General features: G+C 38.6%; 2 protein-coding genes across 3 annotated transcripts in view; both read left to right on the forward strand.

The window, feature by feature from the left end:
• The window catches only part of ATG10 (autophagy related 10), a 227996-nt gene extending 206769 nt beyond the window's left edge, over positions 1–21227 (forward strand). Inside the window, exons 6-7 of the mRNA XM_029942538.1 lie at positions 16770–16867; positions 17488–21227. Of these exons, the coding sequence (XP_029798398.1) occupies positions 16770–16867; positions 17488–17587 (198 nt within the window). The 3' untranslated portion in view covers positions 17588–21227. The remainder of the gene's footprint in view (positions 1–16769; positions 16868–17487) is intronic.
• Positions 17559–24074, forward strand: part of ATP6AP1L (ATPase H+ transporting accessory protein 1 like) — a 56296-nt gene continuing 49780 nt past the window's right edge. Inside the window, exon 1 of one of the 2 annotated variants that reach the window (XM_029942535.1) lies at positions 17559–17603. In XM_029942535.1, the coding sequence (XP_029798395.1) occupies positions 17559–17603 (45 nt within the window). The remainder of the gene's footprint in view (positions 17604–24074) is intronic. The other variant, XM_029942537.1, reaches the window with a different exon arrangement.

A 24074-nucleotide genomic window follows, 5' to 3' on the forward strand; every position in this document is an offset into this window, starting at 1 on the left:
CCCCCAAAAGGATAAGCTTTGCTTAATAGGTTGTGAATAATAAGGAATAGTTTTGAGCAAGAGAGTGACATAAAATTGGTCATTGGGGTGATGAATCAAGTATCTGTGCAGGGTGAGAGTGGGGAGACTGGAGCAAAGGAACCTAGGTAGGAGGCTACAGCAGGCTAGAGGGAGAGAGGTGGCATGTGGGACAGGATTGTCTCCAAGGAGACAGGGGGAATGGTGGGGTGGGGGCGGTTAAAGGAAAGCTATGCTTTGGGGAATACTAGCGAAATGTTTGTGGAGAAGATCGTAGAATGGAAGTGATGACGTTAGAATCAGTTTCCAAAGAAATCAACCAATCAATATATATTTATTCAAGCCTCTTGAGTCTTTGCCACATTGATGTAAGGCTTTTGTGTAAGGACTCTATTCTTTTCACAGTGAGAGTTTAACTCTTCCTTGCAAGGCCTGACTGGAAAGATTGGGGTGCTCCCCAACATATTAAAAATGAGGACATTTGTGAATTGTAAGCTGCCAACTCACATGACTGCCAAAATTCAAATTGTTTTCTTTTCCTTCAAAATTATCTGATTTCTAATTTCTGGTTAGATTCATGGAAGTTGGAAATACTTTCAAATATTTACCTTGAAATACAAATATTTAGGATGCTTCTGTTTTTACAAGGATTTGGTTGACCAATTGGATAATTAAGCCCTTTTCTATCTGTGTCACATACTCTGGCCTCAAGAGATTTCAATTAAAAAAAAATTCAGAAACAGTTTCTCATTGTCTCAGTGCAAATTTATGTGGCTGATTATATTTAATAAGAAAATATTAGAATCCTGAAAAATAACATATCCCATCTGACCATACAGTAAAAATATAAAATCACGTGCCTTCCTCTCCGGTGATACAAAGATTTGGGGACCATCACACTATGGGAATGTTCACATTTCCCTTGATCACCTGAGTCAGTAGGGAAAATGAACCTTCTGGGCCCTGTGTTAACCCCACCCGACTGTTTGCAGTGTATCACATCTGGAAGGCAGAGTTCAAGGGGGAACTATGGAAAGGAGACACTGTGTTCAAGAGTATAAGTACTTTGCTGTCCAAGCAGACTCCAAGTCAATCTATCTGCCAAAATTGATCTCAAAACCAAAATGGCGGGGCGCCTGGGTGGCTCAGTCAGTTAAGCCTCCGACTTCGGCTCAGGTCAGATCTCACGTTCGTGGGTTCGAGCCCCGCATCAGGCTCTGTGCTGACAGCTAGCTCAGAGCCTGGAGCCTGCTTCCGGTTCTGTGTCTCCTTCTCTCTCTGACCCTCCCTCTCGTGCTCTGTCTCTCTCTCCATCAAAAATAAATAAAAACATTAAAAAAAAAAAAACCAAAATGGCGTTGGCCCCATTATCTGATGGTGAATCTGTTAGAGACACTTCAGGCCTCTGCTGCTGTAGCCTTATACTGAAGCCCTTTTCAGATGGCCTGGCTGGTATCCACACAGCAGGTATATTAAGGAGCATCTCCCTGCCTACTGAGTGATTGGATGGCTCTCTGGTGGTCTCTGGTGGTGAATATTATACATGCTCCTAGAGGGAAGAGCAGAATACTTGACTCCATTACAGCAAACATGGAAACAAACATTTGTACAAATAAGATAAAATTCTCTGGTATGAAGCTAAGTCTGATAGTAACTTCTAATTGTAACTCTGAAGGATCGTGGTGTCATTTATATATGATACAGAGTAGCATATTAGAGTGAGTCACCCATATAATATTTCTGTCTCTCTCTTCCTCTCTCCCTCCCTCTACCCTCCCACCCTTCCTCTTTTGTCAACAAAAATGCAAATTCTCCAATAGGTCTTTTAATAGGCAGTTCTCAAGATATGTCTGTTTGGGTGTCTGTGGGCATATGTAATTTACTATTAACTTTTTGATAAGCAGCTTTCTGTAGACCTGAACATTAAACCTCTTAATTATCAATTATAAATGTCCATTTTAGCAAGTTGCTCTTGTACCAGTAGGTGAATTGGACATACTGAACTGTTAAATCAAAGACAGCTGGTATGTGTACCTCAACACATACATTTCCGTACTGTGTGTTACTAAGTACGTGAGGGTTCTTTTTAATTCTTGGTATAGCGTGTGTAATCAGTGACATAAACATCATCCATTAGTCAGTTCAGCCTTCCCTGAAGTATTAGTATGCTAAACAATCCTATTACCAAAGCATTATTTTGATACTTTATTAAAAGTCCTACAGCTCTAGCATTGCTATACTCAAACACAGCTTTATGCAATTAGGATTATAATGGAAGCTTTATTACAGTGATATACAACTTGTTTCGTCCTAATAAAAGTTCCTGTACATAGCGATGCTTTAATAACGTTGTCTCTGTAACAGTGATTCCTTAGTGATGGAGCTTCTCTCATGGCAACTTCATTATTAGGAAATGATTTCAGTAATAGAAATGCAAATAAAGATTTTGAGAGGAGGGTTTTATGCATGGCTCTATTACTGACCTGCTATCTTTTCATGCATTACATCTAATCATTATAAAACTACCATGTAGATTATAGTTATGCTTATTACTATCCTGTTACATTTTAGCATTTGTGTCCTTCCAAATTATTGAAATTAACTGCCATTTTAAAATAAAATTCAAGGGTTAAAATAATTTGAATTTTAATTAAATTTTGTTTCTAAAGCATTAAAAATGTTTCACAAAACACCACCTCTAATTTATTTTTATTGTATCAGAGACTGAGTAGACTAGCTGCATTCAAACTAGAATGTATGTACCCTTGGGTGTATATGAAGACTTCCCAAGGGGTATGTGGGGGGGGGGTTACAGAGAGTTTTAAAGGAATTAATTTCCAGATCTTCTACTTCCATATGCACCCTCTCATAAAATCCATCTGTCTGAAAAGGCACTTGTGGCCAAGATTTTCCTTTCCGCTTTCCCTTTTTGCCTTCCTGCCACCAAACAAAACAAAGGCATGCCTCATACCCATCCCATCCCTCACCAGGGCATATTTGCTCAGCCAGGTCATGAAAAGGAGCAACTGGACCATACCTTTATTTTAGCCCCACCCCTTCTGCCCCAATCTCTATTTTTAAGATCCAAGAAGTATAGGACAATGTTTAACTGACTATAGAGCCAGAGAGTCTGTCTGTGGATCCAGGCTCTGCGACCTGGAGGAGTCATTTAAGCTATCTCAACCTCAGTTTTGGCATCTATAAAATGGGGATAGCAATAGTAGAGTATTGTGAGGATTAAGTGGGTTCATCATTGTAGGAAAAAAGTATCTCCTGTTATTCATACCAAGTGGTGGTATTATGATTTCCAAAATTATTTCACCTCTTATGTTTATTTTTTTACCAAATTTTATATGTTTTGCTTTGATTAAATAGTATTAATAATTATAATTAAAACTCAGTCAGCTATCTTAGTTAATCTAACACTTAGAACAGAATCATCACGGAAAATTTTGGAAAATGAACTCTTATCTCTCTCTATGTTTTTTGTTTACAAGAATATGATCAATAAAAAGCTTTTAAGCATAAAATACACATTAGGATAAAGTTCTTTGACAGAAGCAGAATGGGGATGAATTCAAGGAGAAAAATGTAATATATCCAATTGTTCATATATTTTTTAAATGAATGAAGGGTGCCTGGGTGGCTCAGTTGGTCTGACTTTGGCTCAGGTCATGATCTCACTGCTCATGGGTTTGAGACCTGCATCAGGCTCTGTGCTGACAGCTCAGAGCCTGGAGCCTGTCTTCAGATTCTGTGTGTGTCTCTCTCTCTGACCCTCCCCTGCTCATGCTCTCTCTCTCTCTCTCTCTCTCTCTGTCTCTCAAAAATAAATAAAATAAATAAAAAAAATTTTTTTAAACAAAATGAATGATAGTGGGTATTATAATGCTTTGGCATTTATGTTTGAGTACATTTAAGACAGTGACATGATATTTAAAATTATATACATGTAATAGCATATATTTAAAATGGTCAATATTTAGAATACTCTGGAAATTATAGCTTTGCAACTTTTTAATGAAAATTTTTAGATGTCAACTTATGTTTATATATATATTTTTTTTAATTAATTTATTTACTTTGAGAGAGAGTGAGAGAGGGAGCATGAGCAGGGGAGGACCAGAGAGAGTGGCAGAGAGAATCCTAAGCTGACTCTGTGCTGTCAGGGTAGAGTTTGATGCGTGGCTCAATCTCACAAACTATAGGATCATGACCTGAGCCGAAATCAAGAGTTGGACACTTAACCAACTGAGCCACCCAGGCGCCCCTGTAAGATATATATTTTTTAAGTGTAGGTGTGTATAAGCAAAAATGTTCAAAGACATTGAGATAAAACACCGACTTATAGAAGTAAAGATGTAAGTGAAATTCATGATATGAAATTACCTTTTTAGTTTATGTTTTCTGAGTATTAGGTATTAAGAATATACGTATATAGGTATTAAGAATAGTATCTTTGAGCCTCATGTTAGGCTCTGTGCTGACAGCTCAGAGCCTGAAGCCTGCTTTAGATTCTGTGTCTCCTTCTGTCTCTGGCCCTCCCCTACTCACGCTCTGTCTCAAAAATAAATAATAATACATTAAAAAAAAAAAAAGAATAACATCTTCTTTATCAAAGTAGGAAACTGAGTAAAATTCTAGAGTGCTGAGGCTTCCCTGGCGGAAAGTCAAATGGACTCTGTGTGGACTAACTTGGCTGAGAGCCTCCAGTGCTACATAGAGAAGGTCAGTGCACGGACAGCACATGCCTCCCAAGTTGATTAGTATGTGACGCTTGGGAGAGGGCCCTTCCTTTGAAGGGGGAGCTTGATTTGTCCTTTCATCTGCTTGTAGTTGTAGAATGGGCCCTTTCAGAGTGGATCTTGTCCTGAGGCCAAAGTGGGGAGGCTCTTCTGCTGGATGAATGCTCTGAGAGTTTTACGTCATGCTGGAAAGGTAGTTGTTACTAGTACTGGAGGAGAACCAGCTAAGACCAAATAAAAAAAGAATGGGCCTCTTAGGAAGAACATGCTAAAAATAGAGTGTTTTCAATGTAAAAAAAATAAGAAGTGTTGAAGAAAATTCACATTCCCTCAGGTGTGTTTACTGCCAATTATATTTATATCAGTTTGACATTCTTATTTTGTGCCATGCCTCAAGATGAAAGTTTGGATGCCAATTTCTTAGTGGGCAAGTTTTGTGTCAGCATATCCATGGTTGTCATCATAATGAATATATAATGCTGTGTGCTGGTTTTTGCGCTTAACATTATTTTCCAGACCCTTGCCAAGGAAAGTCCAGAACTTTTAGAGGAGTGATCTGATAATACAGTAGCATATTTATACCACCTGCCACCAAATCTGAGGAGAGCATGAGCTTTACTTAATGTGATTTGTTATGGCCTATTTTCATGGCCCTTTGAGACCCAGGTATCAACTTGTTGGAGATTCCGGTCAGATAAGGCAGGCATCCTCTGAGAGATGGAAGCTTTGGCATGCTACTTCTGAAAAGTGGCTGACCCACCCCTAGCCAATCTGGAAAAGCAGCATCCAGGGACCATGTGTTTATAAGCATTTCAGGGAGTCACCAGACCCCACCCTGAGCCCTAACCCTTCTCCATATATTTGTTCTGCACCAAGTCAGTAATTCCCAGGGGTTGCATCCTCTGCCCAAGTCTAAAGTGGCATAAAGCCTGAGCTAGTTGCCTAGAGTTTTCATAAAGACTGTGTGATGTTTTGTGAAATATTCCCAAGGAGGATCTAATTCTAACATTAAGACATTGCTACTTGGGGCGCCTGGGTGGCTCAGACAGTTGAGCATCCGGCTTCGGCTCAGGTCATGATCTCACGGTTCATGGGTTCGAGCCCTGCGTCAGGCTCTGTGCTGACAGCTAGCTCAGAGCCTGGAGCCTGATTTAGATTCTGTGTCTCCCTCTCTCTCTGACCTTCCCCTGCTCACGCTGTCTCTCTCTGTCTCTCAGAACTAAAATAAAAAGATTAAAAAAAAAAAGACATTGCTACTTAAAACATCAAGAGGACTAATCAAGTAGTTTGTATTGGTGGCAATATACATTAGTTTAATAATTTTGGAAGGAAATGTGATCATATAGTTCAATAGCTATATTGCTATCCCCACTGTTTTTACTCATCCCTGAAATTTTATTATAAGGAAATAATCTGTAATCCATAATATACATGCATGCACAATGTATAATAGTATAAAACTGGAAATTGGTCTAAGTATATAACAGTGGCATAATTGTAAAGCCTATTATATCAACCAGATGGAATATTATGTAGCTAAAAAGAAAGTTATAAGGAGTATGCAAAATATAGAAAAGTATATATGAAATAATGTTACGAGGTAAGAAAAAATGGATCACAAAATTATGTATATGCAGTGTACATAACTATGAGAGATATATAGATAGATAGATATCAATAAAGTTGGGAAGCAATTAACCTTTAAGAAAAAGGAAAAACAAAAACTCAAGGATGACGGAGTGTGAAGCAATCATGAAATTTATTGACTGTGCTGGTGTGAGGGAAATGTGGGAAAACAAGTGACCTTTGAGCTTCTCCTCGAGTCCATGTAGACAGCCTGTGAATTTCCCAGTACCAGTTTTCTTTTTCAGTTTTAGACTCCCTTTTTTTTGTCCTAGGCTTTCTCGTTTAGAAAATACTGAACTATATCCAAGCTATAAAAATCAGTTCTTAAAATTCCAACAGAAGTTACTATGGAGAAATGTAAAAAACTGGATTTGGTTGGGAAATTGGATTAAAATATACATTTTTTTTTATCCTGACATTGTTTACATTGTTAATAAAATATCTTTAAAAATAAGACACTGCCATTCTTGCCCATATGTACCAATTTATTTCTCTCTCTAATATATGTTTGCAAAATACCAGGATGCATTTATTGTCTGAAGACAATCTGTGACTACAGTTTTATATAGAGGCGTGTAATCTCTTAATACTAGAGCCTGTTAGTACCATTGTTTTTGTTACCTAGTTGCGAATTATTAGTAGTCTAAAAAGTGGGGAAATATCTCATAGTAGCTACATTTTTTAATAATTTTTTTGAAGATTTATTATTTTTGAGAATGCGCACACAAGCAGGGAAGGGGCAGAGAGAGAGGGAGACGGAAGGAGACGGAAGATTTGAAGCAGGCTCTGTGCTAACAGCAGCGAGCCCCACCTGGGGCTGGAACTCACAAACTGCAAGATCACGACCCAAGCTGAAGTCGGATGCTCAACTTGACTGAGCGATCCAGGTGACCCAGGAGTAGCCAAATTTTTATAGGTCATCTCTTTGCCTAACATATTTCATTATTAGACATGTAATAACAGATTTATAATGGGTTTATCACATCCTTAGAAGTTTTCTTCATGGAGTCTCTTTTGAGAGCTCTTCTAAAAAGAAAAACTAATTTTAACTTAAATCACTGGGAAATCTGCTTCTGGGAACAAAGGGAATCTTTTTATTACCAAAGTTGTGTAAGAAGCAGGAAGGAAATACATAACTGTTAACTGTAAACTAGAGTGCTTTTATTAGGAGTTTACATTGATTATATTTATCTGAAGAGAGCATTGTGTTATTTTTAAGAAATCATCTTAAATATCCATCTTTATGCCTTTTCATTGCTTTAAAATTCTATCTGACGCCATTCTAAGAAGTGATTATACTAACAGACTGCTAGTGTATTTTGTGTTGCTCTTAAAACGTCTTCTTGATGACAGTTGCCATACATTAATATCTGATTATCAATGAATTAGGTTGTTTGTAAGTTTGTTCTTGAAAATCCTTGAATTTTCCCATTGCCGATTCACCTCTCTAGTATGCCCCAATATACCTAGCTCTAAAATATTGTCACTGTTTTAGTGAGTATCTCAGAAATAGACCCAGTAAGCCAAAAATTGTCACCATTATTCAATGTAGTGGAAGTGGGGGGAAAAAAAGAATTAATGCTTGGAAGGAACAAGCTCCCAATTGTTTTCCTTTAAGACAAAAATAGAATAAATGTAATGCCTGCAAGTTGTTTCATGCTGAAGTGCTGCATTTTAGTCCTTAGCAGGCTTGGCAGTGGCAGGCTATGTTATGTTCTGGAATCTGGACATGAGACTCAGCTCCATCATTTCTGAGTGTCATGACCTTGGATGAGCCACCCCTCTGAGGAGTTTTCTACAAAATGGGTGCAGAGGCTGATTGAAGGTTCTTCCAACACGTAGGGGTTTGACTAGAGAGAGATAAACGGAGAGTGCCCTCTATTGACACCACCACCCATCAGGTATTGTTAAAAAATGGGTGTTTCCACCGGAGCAGAACATTTTAATAAAAACGTTGATATGGAACATAACAAGGCTTTTAAACCAAGACTTAGAGTCCTTTTTGTCTTCATTTAAATTTGTTTTATTTTTCTTTCTGTGACGCTATGTAAAAATCTCATCAATATACAAAATCATTCTGAGCCTCAGATTTTCTCATTTTCTCTGGATGAGAGCTTTGATTAGCTTTTTACAAGTTCTTCATTAGTAATTGGCTCGCTTTTTTGTTTTTGTTTTTGGCTGTTGTCTCTAATAAGTTTCTGTTCTATCAAAGAATTCTTTGAGAATGGTCTGAAATATGCTACTCTCTGTTATGATACAGAATATTACAATTTAATATTCTTTACAAAATGCAACCAACAAGTGCTATCCGGACTAAATGTTCATTTCTTCTTTTTGATGCTGCTGGCTGGGATGGGTTGTTCAGTTTTATCATCATGCCTGACCTAGTTGTGCAGCCGTTCCTGTTTAATTAATAGACATTTACATAAGCTCTTTTCCCCCAGCAAGCTTCATAATGGTCTTGTTGGTTATCTCCTTTCACCCTGTGAAGTGCCAGCAGTGCTATTTCTATTTTGCATATCAAAATACTGAGAGACTAAATAATGTACAACAAATTGATAACTGAGTAAGTTAGGGAACTCAAAATTCTGGCATATGAACAGTGTTGCTTAAAGCAACAACCCATATAGAGTCTATAAATATATTCAAACTCTGCTTTCTAATCCAGGAGTTGGACTTAGGACTGTCAGCATCCCAGGGAGGGAGCCCTTTGTAGATGCAGGCAGGAGTGGGAGAATTAGTTTCTGGACTCCCTCTGGAGCCGTGAAAGGGAAGTTTTTGTTAGTGGAGGAGGTGGTGTCTAAGAACTATTGCTGTGATGTTTGTAATTTTTAATAAAAATTCTGGGAAGCCTGGTGGCTTCTGTGCAGCATATGAATTTGAAGAACTCAATTTTTTTTTTTAATCTCCCTTTCCAAACACCATCAGAATTTTATTTCTAATTAACTGGCCACCAAATGTCAAAAGGTGCAATTTGAGCAAAGCATAGCTTCTCTGGGCTACCTCCGCCTGTCCAAGAAACAAGGGGACTTTTAGAGTACGCAAGGCCTTCATTTCTTTCCCACATATATCTATTTTTAAATATTCTCTCACTGTCTTTGTATCGTTATCCACACACACTCTGTGGGGAGAAGTCTGTTCTGGGATATTTCCTGCTCCCATCCCCAACCTTTTCCTTGTTTCTTTTTAAAACTATAAGGGGATTGTTTGTACTTCAAACCTTGCTTCTTTGTCTTGTCTAGGTATTGATTACTTCCAGAGAATTCTTTGGATCTTACAAGGATCACTTCAATTATTTAACAGTGTCACCAATACAACAAACACAATTAAGTATTTTTTTCTTCTCTAACTTTACCAAACTTCTCAGTCTTACCTAAAGAATGGAAGTCTCTGTGTCCCTCACTTAACCCACTTCCCGCTAAACCTGGGGTGATCTCTTTCTGCCTTAGAGCCTAACGCCACAGGCTTCTCTCCCCACCCTCTCCCCACTCCAAGGCCTGGAAAAGATTAAGTGCCATATCTTCAGGAAGTCTTTGCTGCCGCTCCTCCCACCAGTCAGAACTGACTTCTCCCCTTTCACTGAGTTCCCATATTCCTGGGTTTGTACCTTCAGTACCTTGTACTGATTTCTGTAACCATTGAATTGCGGATGAGCATGGGGAGACATGAAGAGTGAAGAAGAGGTGTCCTATTCCATTTGACTCAAGGTCCCTCTTAGCTCATGAAAATGCACACCCTGTGTACAGTCTGGTGTTTCCAAACACATGATACCCAACACAGTGCTCCGGACACCCCTCACAATACAACAAGCATTAGATCTGCAGGATGAAAAGAGTAGCTGAGGAGCTATCGGGATCTCACCAGGAGCATCACTCCAGGGAACAACAGTCTTTCACCCATGGGTTCTCAGGCCTGGGCTCCTCTGCAGCGTGGTTTCCTTCTCATTTATTGGCGAGCTCTTCTCTGGTCTCCAAGACTTGCAGGCCTTTCTTGTGATCCCCTCCATCTCCCTGGGGAACATCTCATTCTCTGCTAGTGTCATCAAGATCCCTACACAATCTTCTCTGGAGTGGGAAGCCTCCTGATGCCTCTTTTCCAAATAATGAAAAACAAAATAAAATAAAACCCCTCCCACAGAGGGCATCTCTCTCTACCAGCTTTTCTGGTTTCTCCTCACAAGTCCTACTATTCACCCCCCACCATCAGATCAAATCAAATTTCTATTCCCCACAAACTGTACTATCAGATGTTCAAACTCATATGTTAAAAAATTTTAGTGAAAAAATATAAAATATTTTGATCAATATGATTCTTTAAATGGAAGAAAATACTGACAGTATAATGTAGGAAGAAGAGACCATAAAAAATGATCAGGTAAATGTAATATAGGATCAAATAGAGACTTTAGAAAGGAAACCATCTAATTAGAAGGTCTAGACTAAAGAGCAGATAAATATAAAGAAAGCATTAATGTGTTAGAATACTCTGAAGAAATTATACACATTGTAGCAAAAACTAAGAGAAATATGTTAAGTATAACAGTTTAAGAGATACTAGGGAGAGAGGAAGAGAAACACATGTCTGATAGAAGTTCCAGAAAGAGGGACTAGAGAGAATGAAGGAGACTGAATATTCACAAAGCTCATGGTGAGAATTTTCCAGGATTGTTGCAAGGACTCTGATATTCAGATTCAGGAGGTTCAGTGAATCCAAGCAGGATAATTGAAAAGCAATCCACACATGGGCATACCACAGTAAAACATCAAAGGGAAAGAGAAGATTTTAAAAGAGTGACAATCAGATTGATAGCTCACTTCCAAACAGGGGAAGAAAAAAAAGAAGAAGAAGAGACCAAAAGGAAATGGGATAATATATTCAAAGTGTTGAGAGAATACAACTCTAACCTAAAATTTTATACCTACAAACATTATTTTTTTCAAAAATGAGGACAAAATAGAACATTCACAATGTGGGACATTTCCTACCTACAGATCTTCACTAAGAGGTGTTCTGAAGGACATATTTCAATGATAAAGAAAATGATCCCAGAATGAATATCTGAAGATCTAGGAAAAAACAGTAAGCAAAAAAGAGTAGTCAATGTGAGTAAATTTCAACAAGCACTGTGTTCAAAACATTAACAATATAAAATTTATGGGATTAAAAAGCAGAAGATACAACTGAAATGCAACAGTAGTAGGAATCAGAAAGGAGTGATCAAAGTTAAATCCCAAGATACCTGAATTATCTGGGAAAAAGGGAAATAGATTGAGTAACTATATTTCATTAAGTAAAACATTTACTTTAAAGACTGTGGGATAACTTAAAAGTTTGGAAATATAGCATGTGTTTTTCAAATTACTAAAAAGAGAAAAAAATGAGAAAAACATATGAACCCATACTCAATCCAAAGGAAAGCAACAGAGGAGTGAAAATGAAAAGGAAAAGAAACATTAACAATAGAATAGAATATTTTAGAAAAGTCTAAAATAGAAAAAATGAAATTAAATTATATCAGTAATTACAAAGCCTGTATGTGAACTAAACCTTTCATTTAAGAGATTATTCAGGTGGCTTTCTTAAAGAATCTATGTAATTTTTATAAGAAACATATCCAACATAAGTACACAAACTGAAAGGCAAATAATTTTTAAAATGCATTAGGTAAGTAGACAAGCGGGTGTGGTGTGGAAAGGTGGTGTGGCTATATTTATATCAGATTAAAGTTCTCTTGGGGAGGCAAAAAGCATAATCAGAGATAAGTATGATCACTGTATTAAAGCTTCATTCTCTAGGAAGTTATATGTATTCAAATAACAGAGCTTCAGGATATAGAAAACAAAAATTGACAGACTACAAACGGAAGTAGACAAATCAACTATTTTAAGGAGAGATTTGAACTTCTCTTAGAAATTCGTAGATCAGGCAGATAAGAATCTAGAAAACACAATTACCTTACTAGATCTAGTGACACTTGGGGAGCTCTCTAGCCAACACCTCAAAATCGCATGTTCTTTATGTGTATTTTTAAGCACCCATGGAATATAAAAAATTAAGAACAACAAAATAAATCCAAACAAAAAATATATATAGGGGAAAAATAAAAATAAGTATAGAAATCTGTCAAACAGAAGACAAAGAAACTTCAAGAACACCAGCAAAAACCACATGTGGCAGGAGTGGCAGACAGTAGGCACCTGATACATAATCTATCTGTTCATTGAATAAAAAGCAATAGAAAACTATAAATGTGTGTACATGAAAAGGTTTGAAATTCACCAAATCGTGATTAAATCTGAGTTGGTCAGTCTTAGGTTATCCTGCTTTTATTCTTTGTTCTTTTCTGTATTTTCTGAGTTCTCTGTATGTATTATTGGCCTTATAATTTTATGAAAACAAATTCTTTTGAAGAATTTGAAGTAGGTAGATTTTTGAAGAGATGGACTAATGAGGATTAAATGTCCTTGATGACACATCTGGCCGGTGGGGTGGGGAGGTGCAACGTAAGACCACACTTCGGAAATGCTTCGGCCCCCACTACATGGATGACTTTAAGGATAATCCCTTTGAACCTGTTCTCCAAGTAGCAACAATAAAGCCTTCCTCAAAGAATTATTCGGATAGGTGACCCCGTGCAAAGCACTTAGTACAGTGTCTCATACCACAGATGTTCAAGAGCCGTTTTCCTTTCCCTACTTGAGGAAGCAGGCTTAGGGAAATATCCCTCTCCATTTCTAAGGAATGTACCCTGAGTGGAAGGCAATTCAATCACTGTGGAATATGCAACTGGCTGAAAGCTTCGTATGTGAAATTATATTTGTGCCCTCCTGGAGAGCCAAGAAAATTAAGAAATGAACCAAGAAATTCATCTCCTTTATTAGATGTAAGGATGAAGGTGCAGTATTATCATTTCCTTGTGATAGTCATATCTAATAGTTCTGAAACCAATTCACAGTATTCATGTCAAACTTATTTTATGAGACATTTAACCATTGCTAAATTAAATTTCATAGGAGAATGTGCCTATATAACTCCTCTGGAGTTACAGAGATAGAAATCTGACCCATCATTTCTATTTTCACGGAAAACCATTTAGCAGAACTTTGTTCCAGTAGAAGTGTTTATTGAGTTGTAAGCCTAACACAGTTCACTGGCTGCATGTATTTCCACACTGACATTTTTCTCAGTGCAGATTTGCATCAGTTCATTAGTACTGACAGCAGATGGTAGCACTTTCACACAAATTTACCTTCTGAATTGATCTAAGAAATGTCACTAAAAAGATCCTGACAGTTTTGATGTTCTTCCATTTCTGAAAATGGTATGTTAAACAAATAAGGTATAGAGTTTTAGATTTTTTTTGAACTCTAGCACATAATTCCTAAACTAAAAATGAAAGACGGCTTTCATCTCTGATTCTGGCTGTCTGATGGAGAAAGTAGAAAATGAAGATAATGTTTCCTGATGGCATGGACCTTAAAAAATCTCCAGTGCAGAAAAATGGCTTTTGGAGAATATTATCCAGATTGATTGTCTACGCTGGTCAGACGCCTCAAATTATTTGTAAATTCTCTACCTTAACTTTGAATACAAATTGTTTGGTTTGCAGGATTAGCTGACTGAATGTTACTGAAAATATAGTATCAGCTCAGGTCATAAGACTCACTCTGAATTCTGTCATTTCTGAAGCATTAAGATATCCCTAAGATTAGCCACATTTAAAAACTATAGATCTGCCTTTAGTTAGGGTTAAATCATTATAAAATTGTCAGACAAGAGGATTTAATATTTGCTAAGTGAGTTATGAGGGAAGATATGAATTCTAATTACATCAGAGAAATTTTATTTTTCTACATTGTATGATAATTATTATACTCATAATGATGCCAGGCCTGTATTTCGTAGTCTTATATATTTAGAAACAAGGGTTTTTGAGTATTTTATAAATTAATTTTCCATTTGTATCTGGAAAGTAATTAAAGGTTTGGGTAGTTTGCCCCAACTAAGAAGCTGACACACTTGAGAAAGCACTGGGTGTTGGCCATACACAGTGCAACCATGGAAGTGATTACGGATGCTTCTGACGCACTGCTAGAAGAGTGGCCATGATGAGCAACATATTTAAGGGATTTATTTAACAACAAAAAGGAGCTTTTCAGTTCCAAATGCTCTCAAAATCAAGGGACCCTGTTTTATTTTATTCATAGCACTTATAATTTTCTGAATTATTTTGTCTCTTATTTGTTCTATGAATTTATTGGCTGTCTCCTACACTGGCATGGAAGTTGCCTGGGATCAGGGACTTTGTTTATCTTTGCAATACAGTGATCTTTGTTACTATATCCAGAACTGTTCCTGGCGGACACATAAGACATGACCATTAGATATGTGTGGTTAATACATAATTAATAAATACCAGTTTAAGGCGTGTAAGGAGAGCCAGAATCGAGCTGGACAGGAAGACTTGCTATAGGCATAACACATTGGGCTCTGACCCTAGGCTCTGCTTAGGGATGGAAGGAGGGGTGGGGAGAGGACAGGGAGCTCAGGCTCTGCTGTAATAGTGAGGACCCAGGGCAGGCTCTGGAGGTGGCACTCGGGAGACATATGCCAACCCACACCCAGTGGATACCCTGGCCCTCAGCACATACATACATCCCCAAACATCCATACCCAGTGTCACTAATACACAGTGGAATGGTGCCTCCATTTCCTGTGGGCAGGTGTGTGCACATGCACGCCACCAGGAGTGTTTTGGGGTTGGAGGGTAGAGTTAGCAGCAGCAACCACATGTAATTCTTTCCATGGATGCTCTGAGTTCAGCTTCCCCTTGGACTGGCTGACAAGAGGAGAAGAAGCCAGGAGAAGAAGCTAGGCCCCTAGTCCAGATCCAGCCAACAGGCTTGTTTTCTTTGGCCCACTCTATGTTAAAAAAAAAAAAAAGTGCCAAAATTTAAATTTAGGAGTTTTTACATAAAATTCTGGATCCCTAGGTTATTTTGACAAATGGGAAGACCTGGCACACTGAACCTGCATTCCCACATGGCACAATTGGCTGGAGCAGAGTGGCAAGCAGAGCCTTGTCTGAGCACACTCTCCATTTCCCCACAGTCCCTGTCACCAGCTCGTGTATTTAACTGACCTATTCCTTCAGGCGACCTGTGTGATCTTTGTAGGTATCTGTCCCAGTTTACTTGGCCAGCTATAACAAAATACTACAGATTGGGTAGTTTATGGACAACAGAAATTTATTTCCACCATTCTGAAGTCTGAGATCAGGATACCAGCCTGTTTTTATGAGGGTCCTCATTCCAGTCACACACTTCTTGTGTCCTCACATGGTAGAAGGGGGTGAGCTAGCATTCTGGGGGTGGGATCTCTTTTATAAGGTCCTAAATCTCATTCCTGAGGGCTCTACTCTCACTCTCATGACCTAATCACCTCCTGTAATACCTTCACACTGGTCATTAGGATTTCAGCATATGATTATGGGGAGATGTGAACATTCAGACCATAGCAGTATTTGAGTTTGCAGTCTTTGGCATAATGGCAAATCCACAATGTAAATGATCAATAAGTCTTATTGTTAATAATTGTTTTTGCATTGGTACAATTTGTACATCGATCACTCACTACATAGAAGTCTCCTAGGGCTCCCCATTGTTGGCCAGATGATGTCCACATCCCTACACCGGCAGCAGTCTGACCTTCATTCTCTTATGAAGGCAGTGGCATTCTATCAATGGGTTTTGATTTACAGAAACAGCCCAATAAGCCTGGGAGAGACAGAAGGATAGAAACAGATAAACAGAGGAACTCAGAAAGAGAGACAGCCAGCCAGAAGTACAATAATTATAATGCCGGCCAGTCTCCTGCTTTCTCCTCGCTCCCCTACCATCCTGCCCACTGAGCACGTGCCTGTTGGCACCGCAGTTAGGGTTGAGACAATCAACGCATTGGCAAAGTTTATGTTAAAAAAAAAAAAACGTGCAAAAGATTTTGGTTCCCTTACAAAAAGGCGAATGAAATACATTGTTCACATGGTCAGGCTCCTGGGCTTCACAAACAGCCTTGAGGAAAAACTGGAGAATAATTATAGGCCAAAGAGTAACTTTAGTTGACAAAGAGAGGAAACTGGTAAAACTTGTCTACAGTTTGCATTGTGTAAACAAAACCATGCACCCTCCTGTACTTTATCAACTCATAACTTCTTCTCACGTGTGAATTATGAATTATATTCCAAAACTGAAATTGATCTGTATCTTAATTTGGTAACTTGGATTTTAAAACAAACTTTTATTTTAACAAACCAGATTGTGAGTTTTAACTTTTTCAAACTACCTCACACTGACAATCCTGGACCGACTCTGATTCTTACAGGAGCATCCAATACTTGGGCAGCCTTTTTTTGTACTTCATCCCTGCAAGACGAATGAATTCATGACTCCTGTGTTAAAGAATTCTCAAAAAATCAATAGGTAAGAAACACCATCAAGATACATTGGCTTTTACTCTTATTTTAAAAGTGTAAATCTTTTTATGTGACTCTAAAAGCTAAGCTAAAAAAGATATATTTTTTGTAATAATAATAATGGCTAACATGTATTGATTTTTACTGTGTGCTAGGCACTATTCTAAGTATTTTAGATATATTAAGACATTGGAGTTTTATAACACCCTATGAGCTAATTTCCATTATTTTACCAAGTTTACAGAAGAGGAAGCTAAAGCACAGAGGCGTTAAATGACTTGGCCAAGTTCACACAGCTAGTTATATGGTAGAACTGGGATTTGAACCCAGGCATTTGTGCCTCAGAGCCATGCTCTTCACCATTGCATTCTGCTACCTTAGCAAATGCTGTGAATTTTAAGTGTAATATTGGAATCATCAAGGGGAATCGGGAGTCCCAATGCCTTGACTCCCCTCTTACCTACCTTAGTGGGGGGATCCTCCGTCCTGGAGCTGATATTTGGGAATGTAATTCCACATGGTGGAATTATCTTTGAAGACAGCTCTTCTGTTAGTAATTGATTTTCTACCATGCACCCAATTACAATGGAAACATTAGAGTTTCCTGTGTTTTCACTTGTTTCCTAGGAGTGTCAACTACATCACCTCATGGCTGAGCATTGTAGGGCCAGTTGTCGGGCTAAATCTACCGCTGAGTTATGCCAGAGCATCCTCTCCAGATGAATGAACTGTCAGGCAGCGAGGTAAAAAGGAAAGCCTGCACTGAATGTTTTATTATGACAAAGATCCTGTTGTCTCTGTTACACGTAGGGTCCTTACTGGCCCCGTCAAATGTTAAGTCTTCTTTCATCTGTAATAGGATGGACATGGACTGTTTAGCTTTTCAACCAGCCAGTGCCCCGTCATTGAGGAAACGTTGGAGTTTGCTACAATAACACTCACCCAAACACAGGAGTGGATGGCTTTATTTCAGAATTGTAATAATTCTTTTTTGCTCAGTTAACTTTCTTTTATTCTCTTGGCTTTTGTTTTGTTCTTGTTCTTCACTTTCTTCTGTTGAGCCAAAGAACTTAGAAAATTGTGGCATGAAGAACCCCAAAAATATACTTGGCCAGCTCTGGTTTTAATAGGACAAATACCAGATAGTATTTTGACTCACCAAAATTTTGATGTGGATTATTTTTTCCACTGAAAGTAAATGTCTATAGTAGCTGATATACTCTATACCTAATCTGGAATAATTTTTGGTTTGGAAATGCTTGTTTTGTTTTTCATTTTAACTTGGCAGGGGCTGAAACTAAGATAAAATGTAATTGTCTTGTTAGAGAATCTAAATTAGTGTCTATCAGTGAGGGATGTACTTTAGAATCACCTGAGGATTTTCTATGACTACAAATACTTGGGACCACTTTCTGAAACAGCCTCTTTGGGGTGGTTCTGACCCACCTGGTTCTGGAGAACCTCTGATCTGGATGTACCTTCAGTATGGCGTTTATTTGTATTGTTTTGGTTTCCCAACAGGCCTTTTCCACTTCTGTGTGAGCTTTAGTGAGTCTGACTTACTTTCTACCATTTGTCTGGACTTTGCCCCAGGCCTCCTGGTTGTTAAGAACGCCTAGACATTTGTTCATGAGGCAGCCCACTCGGAGGAAGCCGTCAGGGTGAGGGGGTTACCTACTGGCCAAAGACAGAAGACTGCCTGCACTTTTAGTCTGTAGGTTCGAGGCTGAGCTCTCACACGGGGAGTAGAAGTAGAGAATGGGTTAATTCAAACTGCTAGAAAAGCTAAAAGTAAATTTTAAAATGCTGAGCTGCACATATTCATGCTGGGATGAGAGCCTGCTTACATGCTTGCTGGGCATTTTGGTATTTACCACTTAACATCTTTTCAGGTTCTGCAGGGATTTTCATCACCCCCTCCCCCACCTCCGACTCTCCCTAATGTAAACATAGATTTCTCAGCAAGTCATTTCTCAGACCATGTCATTTCAGGGGTAAAAAAAAAAAAAACAACTAAATAAATCATAATAATGTGTCACTAGATGATGTACTCGTTTGGAAATTTTAGCTACCCTTTGCTAACATATTCTGAGGTGATAGTATCCATCACATAGGGACAATGTGAACGTTTTCTGTTGGTGTTAGTGAGGTTCTTAAGTTAATTTTTTTTCTCTGCTCAATGAAGACCTTAAAATTCATCAGTGGCAGAAAAAATTCTGAAAAGCTCTTGTAGGTCATAAAGACCACTCTCCCAGATAGATCTCTCTCTTCTGGCAGCTCTGTTTCTATTCCTTTTCAGAATAGTTTTTGCTTTAAAAAAAAAAAACTTTTAATCTTTGATAGATAAATATTTCCATTTTTAAGAATGCAGCTACATAACAGACTATTATTCCAACAGTCATTGGAAAATATTTTGTTTTCTCAAAGTAACAGCTCTTTCTCTGCAATGTGAGGATTTTTCCTCTGAGTTTCTTCTTCAGTTAATATAATGTAAAACCCCTTCAGTCCGAAATAATGCTGGTTAAAGTTACCAACCACTATCCTAAACTGCTTGTGTGTAGCCTTGGAAAACTTTCTTCACCTCTTTGGTCCTCAGCTATGTGATTTGTGAGACCAACTGTAATTCTTGATCTATGAAATAGGAGAAGTGTTGAATCTAGACTGTGAGTTTGGTTAGGTGCCAGCTGTGTGACTTGGGCTAAATTTCCTAATCTCCTTTAGTCCTTTACCATTTCTATTTTTAAAAAGTCCATTAACATTCGTCCTACTCACTTAACAAGAGCAGGGAGATGAAAATGCTAGCTAAGTCAACCTGAATGAGCTCCATAACAACACAGTGCCACACAAAGGGATAGTTAGCCCCTGCTCCTTTCCAGTGTCAGTATGCATTCTGACTTCCTTCTACCTTGTGTCAGGCCTGACTCTTCCCAACCAAACGGGCTCCTGATCAGGCAGCTCATCTCCACCCACATCCTTATCTGACTGTTGCTCATGCTGGTTCCCACCTGGATATGCTTCCTTCTCCATCTCTCTACTCAGTTCTCAACCTAGTCCATATAGTTCACGCTTGCAAAGCCATCTCTGACCACCATAGCCCCCACTCGTCAACCTCTCCCTCCATTACTCACTGCATTTAGTCATAGTAGCATTTAATTTCATTCTGATCCCCTCCTTAATGATGGATAGTAAAATAAATTACTGACCCAATTTTTTAGTATGTTATAAAGTAGCGTGCACAGAAGAGTTGCCGTCTGCCCTTTGTAAGTGATCCAGGGAAGGCTCTCGGTCCAGGGATTCGAGTGGGTGAGCCAGAGGCTGTGTTGGTCATCTGGTACCATAGCCTACAGATTGGGGGCTATAAAACCAAAACTAACCATCCTCCTAACACAGATGTATTAAAATAAAGAGAAAAAAGGGAAGTTAAAACTGGGTTTTTCTTCCCGTTTAAAAAGTGAAAACCATTTTTCCTGAGATAGGTATAGTTTTTATTCATACTCTCAAAATATTAGAAAATGAAGATCTGCATTGTCAGAACCAGCTCTTACATAATTCAAAGAGCTGATATTCCAGTACTTTTTTTTTTTTTAGGATTAAAATGTGAGAATAAGAATATGCAAATATTCACTCCAGCAGATACTTAATGAGTTTCTCTTGTGCCCTGAGCCCTGGGTTAGCTGCCAGGGAGGACAAACGGGAAGATGTGACCCTGGTTCATGAGAATGCCACAGTCCAGTGAAAAAGACAGACAGGAAGAAGATTCAGGGACAGTAGGATGTGTGCTGTGGCCAACGAATAGAAAGCCAGCGCCCTGGAAGATTTGCAGAAGAGGAAAGTGAGTGGAGTTATGAAAAATCTAAGATTTAGCCAGGTCAAGAATGGAGGAAAGGCTTTGAAAATGCATGGGGAAATGGTATAGAGTGAGGCTGGCTAGCAGGACTGGGGCCAGGTCTGGAGGAGTTTTATTGCCACATTGAGAATTTGCATTTGGCCTAAGAAACAAAGAACCACTTAGGGAATGCAAGTAGAAGAGTTGAAGTGATCACGTTTGTATTTTAAAAAGATCCTATATTTTTTAAATGATGATTGTACATAACTAATCATATATCCACTTTGTCATTTTTTTTCACAAGCCAGTACTTGTCCACAGGCTCTAGAAGTTAGGAGTGCAGAAAGGACTGGGAGTATGCCAAGATATTTTTCATTTTTTGCCCAGGAACTCCCAAAACCAAACCTACCAGTGTTCTAGAATGCGTGCGTCCTGGCTCTGTTACCTGGGGCAAGTCACTGCACCTCTCTGAGCCTCTCTTCCCTAATGTTGTAAATGGAAGGAAGTGTATTAGATCAAGTAAAATCCAGTTATTAGTTTATAACCAGTATATATGTATTTTTTTATGAACTAGAATATGCCTGGGAAACATTTCCTGTGCATCTTCTTTTCTCTCACACTACTACATTCGCCACGCTTCTGACTCTAGATATGTGAGTTTTTTACACACCAAACAATCTTACAGTAGCAAGTAGGGTCCTACAATTCAATTCAGTTCTGATACCATTTACCTGGAATTAGCATCAGATTCTTCAAGTTAAGGTCCCACAAGACCTTGCCACTTTAAGACCCCAGTCACAAGTTCCAGGGTGTCACCTGTATTTCTGACTGACCAACTATAAACCAAGGTTACCATGACCTTCTCCTTGGGTTCAATGATTTGCTAGAGTGGCTCACAGCATTTAGGGAAACACTTATGTGTACAGGTCTATTATGTAACCAAGGCTGTGACAGAGCATACAATTGGACACCCAGATGAAGAGCTACATAGGGCAAGGTCCGGAGAATCCCAAGTGCAGGAGCTTCTGTCCCCATGGAGTTGGGGTGCACGATCCTCCCAGCATGTAGATATGTTCGCCAGCCTGGAAGCTCTCTGAAGTTGTACTTTGGGGATTTGATGGAGGTGTCGTCATGAAGGCATGAATGATCCTTAACTCTACTTCTAGCCCTTCCCCTCTGCCCAGATGATGGAGGACAAGGCTGAAAGTCCCAAGCTTCTAATCAGAACTTGATCTTGCTGGTGACCAGCCCTCATCCTGAAGCTATTCAAGAGCCCACCAAGAGTCACCTCCTTAGAACAAAAGACACTTCTATCACCCAAGAAATTCCAAGGGATTTAGGAGCTGTGTCAGGAACCAGAATCAAAGACCAAGTATTAGGAGAACAGATGCTCCTAATGTTTTCATCGCTTAGGAAATCGCAAGGGTTTAGGAGCTCTGTGCCAGTAACTGGGGGCAGAGAACATATATATATATATATATATATATATATATATATATATATATATATATATACACACACACACACACACACACACACACACACACACTATATTGCACCTAGTAAGGATATTGTTTTGGCTTCAGCTATATATATATATATATATCATCTGTTTATATGGATATGTGTGTATTCCTGTGCTTGCATGTAAATATATCTCTAACTCCAGGAAAAATAATTTGAAAACTAATGGACAAATAAGCTCCCTTCCAATTCTAAAACCCTCTGATTCTCCCCTTAAACTTCTGACAAGTTGCTGAGGGTTGTTCCCGAAGGATATAGGCAGTACTTAACTACTCTTGTGCCCATGGAACTGAGCTACTTAAATATGCATGTAGGTTCTTTTATAGAGCTTGTTTGTAACATTTGTGTAAATGTGCCTTCACATTTTTATTTTTAAATGCTTTTCTTTCAAGCGGTACTGCAGTGTATAAAGCCCTTGCTTTTAACTTTTGTGTTGTCAGTAGCGACACCTAGTGGTAAAAGATCACTATTGCAAGAGCCCTGTATTCTAGACAGTTAAAGCTGAAAATGATTTTACAGATCACCGGGTCCAATTTTATAAATTATAAAAAACAAACTGGAAACTCACATTTTTCCCTATTCTGAAATATACTTTACATGATAATAAGTAAATTCTATGGCTGCCTTATGATTTCTTGGATTACTTTGAAGGTTTTCTTTTTTTTTCTTTTTAAGTTTATTTATTTATTATGAGAGACAGAGACAACACAAGTGCAGGAGGGGCAGCGAGAATCCTAAGCAGGCTCCACACTGCCAGCACAGAGACCAATGCAGGGCTCAAATTCACGAAACCACGAGATCATGACCTGAGTGAAACTAAGAGTTGGACATTTAACTTACTAGCCCACCCATGTGCCCCTGAAGTTTTTCAAATACCCAGAAATCACTATTATTTCAAATACCCAGAAATCACTATTATTTCAAATACCCAGAAATCACTATTATTACTGAGGCAGAAATCTCAGCATACCCTGAGAGGTTAACAGGAAATCATAGTTTAGTATATTCATAGCCTCTGTGCATTATTATTTACACATGCATTCCAGTCCAGGACCTAGCATGGTGCCTGGCACATGGTAATACTCAATAAATCTTTGTGGAATATGTATATATGTGGCTGAATGCTGAGAGGGGAAGGCTCCCATGGTCTTTCTACAGGCACCAGGAACTGGGCCTGCTTTCCTCTTTTGGGAACTGGGTCCCACTCTTCCCTTGAGAGGCGTCTTTCCCCTGATACCAGCAGCAGAGTGGGATGTGGTCTCCCCACCCTTTCTTCAGTAGACACCCAGGCCCTTATCTACTTATTAATAAGGAAATGGCTAAATCGAATGTGGTGCTATGTAGCAGTTAAGGGGAGTGAATTCAATCTCTAGTCAATCTTAAAATAAGCAGTTCTCATAAATAGATTGTTGAGTTAAAACAGAAAAGAAAACCTAGATAAATATGCAAGCAACTTAACACAAATTTTATAAAAAATACACTGATACCACATATCCTCTATAGTACATATACAATGTATGTATGTAAAGGGATTAAAAATTATCTAGAAGGACACACACCAAAGTTGTAAGAGAGGTTACCTCTGAGTGGAGAGTAGGAACTTGAATTGGAAGAAATCAAAGATTAGCTCTTTTTGTAATGCTACACTTGCCTAGCCATAGACTATAAAACTAAAATTCATTTTTATTGATTTTTAATTTTTTTAATGTTTGTTTATTTTTGAAAAAGAGACAGACAAGACAGATTGCAAGCGGGGGAGGGGCAGAGAGAGAGGGAGACACAGAATATGAAGCAGGTTCCAGGCCCTGAGCTGTCAGCACAGAGATCACCATGGGACTTGAACCCACAGACAGTGAGATCATGA

This window comes from Suricata suricatta, chromosome 6 (assembly GCF_006229205.1).
Source record: "Suricata suricatta isolate VVHF042 chromosome 6, meerkat_22Aug2017_6uvM2_HiC, whole genome shotgun sequence".
NCBI classification, from domain to species: domain Eukaryota; kingdom Metazoa; phylum Chordata; class Mammalia; order Carnivora; family Herpestidae; genus Suricata; species Suricata suricatta.